General features: G+C 42.6%; 1 protein-coding gene across 1 annotated transcript in view; it reads right to left on the reverse strand.

The window, feature by feature from the left end:
• Nucleotides 1-4326, reverse strand: part of RPN2 (ribophorin II) — a gene marked incomplete at its 5' end in the record, with an annotated part of 21708 nt that extends 17382 nt beyond the window's left edge. The window contains 4 exons of the mRNA XM_026076800.1: nucleotides 537-615; nucleotides 721-896; nucleotides 2187-2282; nucleotides 4120-4326. Coding sequence (XP_025932585.1) covers nucleotides 537-615; nucleotides 721-896; nucleotides 2187-2282; nucleotides 4120-4326 — 558 coding nt within the window. The remainder of the gene's footprint in view (nucleotides 1-536; nucleotides 616-720; nucleotides 897-2186; nucleotides 2283-4119) is intronic.
• Nucleotides 4327-4379: the final 53 nt, after the last annotated feature.

The raw sequence follows: 4379 nt of genomic DNA on the forward strand, positions 1-4379 counted from the left end.
CTGAACACGAGGAAATACTTTTTCACTGTGAGGGTGACAGAGCACTGGAATAGGTTGCCCAGAGAGGTTGTGGAGTCTCCTTCTCTGGAGATATTCAAAACCCGCCTGGACGCAATCCTGTGCAATGTGCTCTAGGTGACCCTGCTTGAGCAGGGTGGTTGGACTAGATGATCTCCAGAGGTCCCTTCCAACCTCAGCGATTCTGTGATTCCCTATCTTTTAACAAAAATTCTGTTATCTCCTTTCAGTCAAATTTACTTAAACAGTATTTGGTAATAAATGCCAAGATTCTTTATGCTAACTGGCACATTTTTTCCACCTCACAGAAGAAGCAATCCAACCTAYGAACTGGGCTGAGGAAGAGCTTATCAATTCTACTGCAACTCTAAGAAGTGATGAAGAACTGCAGCTAGGTTTTAAGCCAGAAATTTGTTGTGAATCTTTTAAAAGGTAGAAGTTTCTTTGGGATGTGTTCTCTTTACTGACCATTACTTTTGAACTAAACTGAATACACTACCAGCTTGTTTGCAAAGCACATTTTCATATTTTCCCAGAGGGACAACAATGAACTGGATGTATATCCCAAATGAAAACATAGCACCTAATCCACTAGGCCTACATCACAAAAATGGCAAAGTGTTAAAATACCCTTCACTCCAAAATCCAACTGCCTAGAGGAAAACTGTGTGACAGTGAAGCATTTCTGTCTGAAAGACTTACGCCAGCACGCTTTCTTCTTTGCTAAGACGAGCAGTAAGAGCACTAAGTGCTTCCTGAGATGCCAAAGGAAGGCCAAAGCCACTCAGGGCCCCAACAGCATGGAAGATCTGGGTGACTGAAGAATCCTCACTGACAGCTCCAAGAAGCAACTCCCTTGTCTCATTTGAAACGGTAACCTGAGGAAGAACATAGGGAACACTGAGTCACACTTAAAAACCCATCTTTTTAGTCACCACTGATTTCTTCCTGGGGCAATACACTTGACTGGTAAACTACTATTATCCGCTGGGAAAAGGTCCTTTATATTTCATTACCTTAAAGGTTTAATTAATTAAATCTTTAAAGCTTCAAGTCAACTCTCAGTTCTACAGGATAATCCATGATTCAATTTTATCCTAGTACCCTACCACAAAYAGTACCTGCTTTTCATCTGATGTCACAGGATGGTGCAGCAGCAAGCAGTACTGATGAAAAATAGGACTTGGATAACTCACCTTTATTTAGCAAGTGTGGACTGTATTTGTATTGTTGYAGTGTTTTAACACAGGGTTTACCTCCAATCAGTTTATAATCCATCCAAACAGTTTTTAACTGAAGCAACTTTTGTGAATTTATTAAAAATATGCTGGCTCCTTTTTTCTTAGCCACTGATGTTTAATCAAGAGAACRCCAAAGCATCCCAAGCGCTTCCATCACCACCCTAACCTATGAGCTGGCTTTGCCCCAGACATTGTACAGCTCTGAATTTACATGTACATTTTGCTCAAGTGCTTGAAGAGTATCTGGGGAAGGAAGAGAGTGAAGAGCAGTCTTCACAGCCAAGGACGGCCTGACAACCAGATCAGCGATTAACTAAATGTTTGAAGGAAAATGGGTAACTGTTCTGAGAAGGTATAGTTGTATGAAGTACGAAGGAGCTACTATCACCATGCATAAAGATACAAAATAGCTGAATTATGTAGGTAAAAAGAAGATACAGAGCTGGGGTATAAGTTAAGAAGGTGCTGAATACCACATGTGAAATATAGACAGGAAAACATTTTAGTTACATACTTGTCTTGTTTCAATCATGTGATGTTATATGTGGGTACACAAAAACTTCTCTGCCAGATCCCTGCCTCACTCAGCGCAGAGGTAGCACACRCAAAGAAGCAGAAACTATTGCATGTCTCAAGATACAGCATGGTTTTAAACACACTTTTTACACACATCTGATACAAAAAACTTCTTATGACCATGTTTAAACTTGCCATTTATGGATGATGTGTGGTACAAAAGAGATTGTTAATTTCCAAAATACTTTGCCTTGCATACAGTACTCTAAACACATATCATAAGTTATTTACCTAAGACACAACAGAATACAATCCACTAACTGAAGGAAAAAGTAGAAGTTATGTTCAAAAATCAAGGGTAAATGTTTATTTGATAAGACTTGCCTTCAGAGTTCAGGGGTCCRTACTCACCTCACATCCAGACAGGACCTGGATGGACTGTGCAGCATAGAAAAGGGAATCAACGCTGCTGGAGTCTACATTAGATTTGATGAAATTGCAAGCAGCCTGTGAAGAAAGAGAAGCAAAATGATGGCAACAGTCTTGACTGAAACTGCTGAAAGGAGATTTAAATGATGCTCTAAGACTATTTTATGTACACTGAAAAGGGACAAAAGAAATCCCTACTAATATTTGTGAAGCAGCAGAACCTAGAAACCCCAAGATCCCACTCTGCTAAGTGCTGCACAGAATCAAAGATGTTCCTGTTTAAAGAGATAAATGATTTTCTGGTAGACTCTACTGCAGACAGAATACAAATTTAAAACAAGTACAATTATAAGACCTACCAAAACAATAGTGCTACGTGCACATTTAGTAGGGAAAACACTTCCAGTATAGAAAACAGCCAGAGGAACAGCAGGTTCTTCTGTGGGTGAGCTTGCTTCCCAGCTGTATGTCATACATGCAATCATCAGTGGATACAGAATACAGAATTTCAAAGTGTACAAAAGGAAAAATCAGGTAAGCAGCTACAAATATGAAGACAAGCTACGAGACTGCTCACTGACCTGTAGCAAGGGTATTGTTGACTGACAACTAGGATAGAAGGGCCATTAAGATTCCATTTTAACTATGAAATAGGCAAGAATTTAACTGTTCACAGATAAATCTTTGGCTATGTGGAAAATAGGCTATGCCAGGATTTTAATGGTATGGGTAACCTAAAAATCCTGAAAAGCATCTACTTATGTGTTATGCCTAGCTATTATCTTTACTACACCTATTTTTTTAACAGTCCTACCCTGTGGTGAAATATACTGCCAGAAAAACAGTCTTGACACAAAACTCAAGAGACAACAACAGCAAAAATTACTCCTTACCTGCAGGGGCAAATGCTGTGTTACTGTTGCCACAACCAGGAGCGATTAAAAACCCAGCAACACTGACATCAATGAAAGCAGCAGCTCCCAAACTAGTCTGCAGAAGACCAATAACCCACCAGACAAGGTGGGCAGTGTGGCAAACCACAACATCTTCAGACACCTCATGGTTAAGAACTTGCAGCATAAATGCACAAGAGTCCATAAGAGACTTGCCCCAAATAGTTTGAGAACAGCTAAACTAATTAAATTTTTGAGAAAAGAACAAATTTCTGTTTATAGCCTAAGATATAGATAAGCATGTACTTGCAAGTAAGTTGGTCAGCATGAGAACAACCTACAACATTTAAAATGGAAACACAGATGCAAAGGGATTAGTAAGGGCAGGAAACATCATATTGACACTACAAGCCTCTGTTTCTGACAAATTAGAGAAAGTATTTTACAGCCCAAAATAACAGAACGAAGTGATGTGGCTGCATTTGCTGTGGCAACCAAAAAGAAGTAACAAGAACTCCATTTAACAGGACAGCAAGGCAAGTAACGCCACAGGCAGAAATAATTTTCATACAATAGTAAAATAAATTGATACAACAACAGGCAAAGGCTGGATGAATCCTGAAATTACCATTTAGAAGCACTAAGCACAGGGGAGCCTGTGGCACTGTCTTCCTGGGCAAAGATGCAATAGCTTTACTCAAATGATAAATTCAAATGAAAAACTGATCGTAATTATCGGTGACTTGCTCAGATATTAAGAGAACTACACACACATATTTTATGCTTTCTCTACACTACAATCGACCAGGAAAACGCTAGAGGAACCTTTATCGTTTCTCATCTTTCATTGCTGCGCTGCTCCAGCTAACTCTTAGCCCAGAGGAGCGCTGCTGTGCTGAACCGCACAGCTTTGGAAACGCAGGAAAACCACCTCAAGACAACAAAGCGAGGAGGAGGATTGGGGGGGTGGGGGGAGGGGGTCCTGAACTGCGGCTGCCCCCGCGGCCGCACCAAGCACGCACCTTCTCGTCGGCCACCCGTACGCCCAGATTGCTGAGGCCCACGATGGAGTGGAAGGCGGCCTGCAGGTCGGCGAAGGGCCGCTCCAGCGCCGCCCGCAGCCGTGCCAGGTCGCGGCCGGTGAGGCGGTGGCTGGGCGTCAGGGCCTGGGCGCCGGCCAGGAGCAGCAGGGCCGCCGCCACCGCCAGGCGCAGCCGCGGGCCTACGGGAGACAACGCCGTTAGCGGTGCCCCCGCAGCGCGCCCCGGTCCCCCCCGCCCCG

This window comes from Apteryx rowi, unplaced genomic scaffold, assembly GCF_003343035.1.
Source record: "Apteryx rowi isolate R43461 unplaced genomic scaffold, aptRow1 scaffold_44, whole genome shotgun sequence".
NCBI classification, from domain to species: Eukaryota; Metazoa; Chordata; class Aves; order Apterygiformes; family Apterygidae; genus Apteryx; species Apteryx rowi.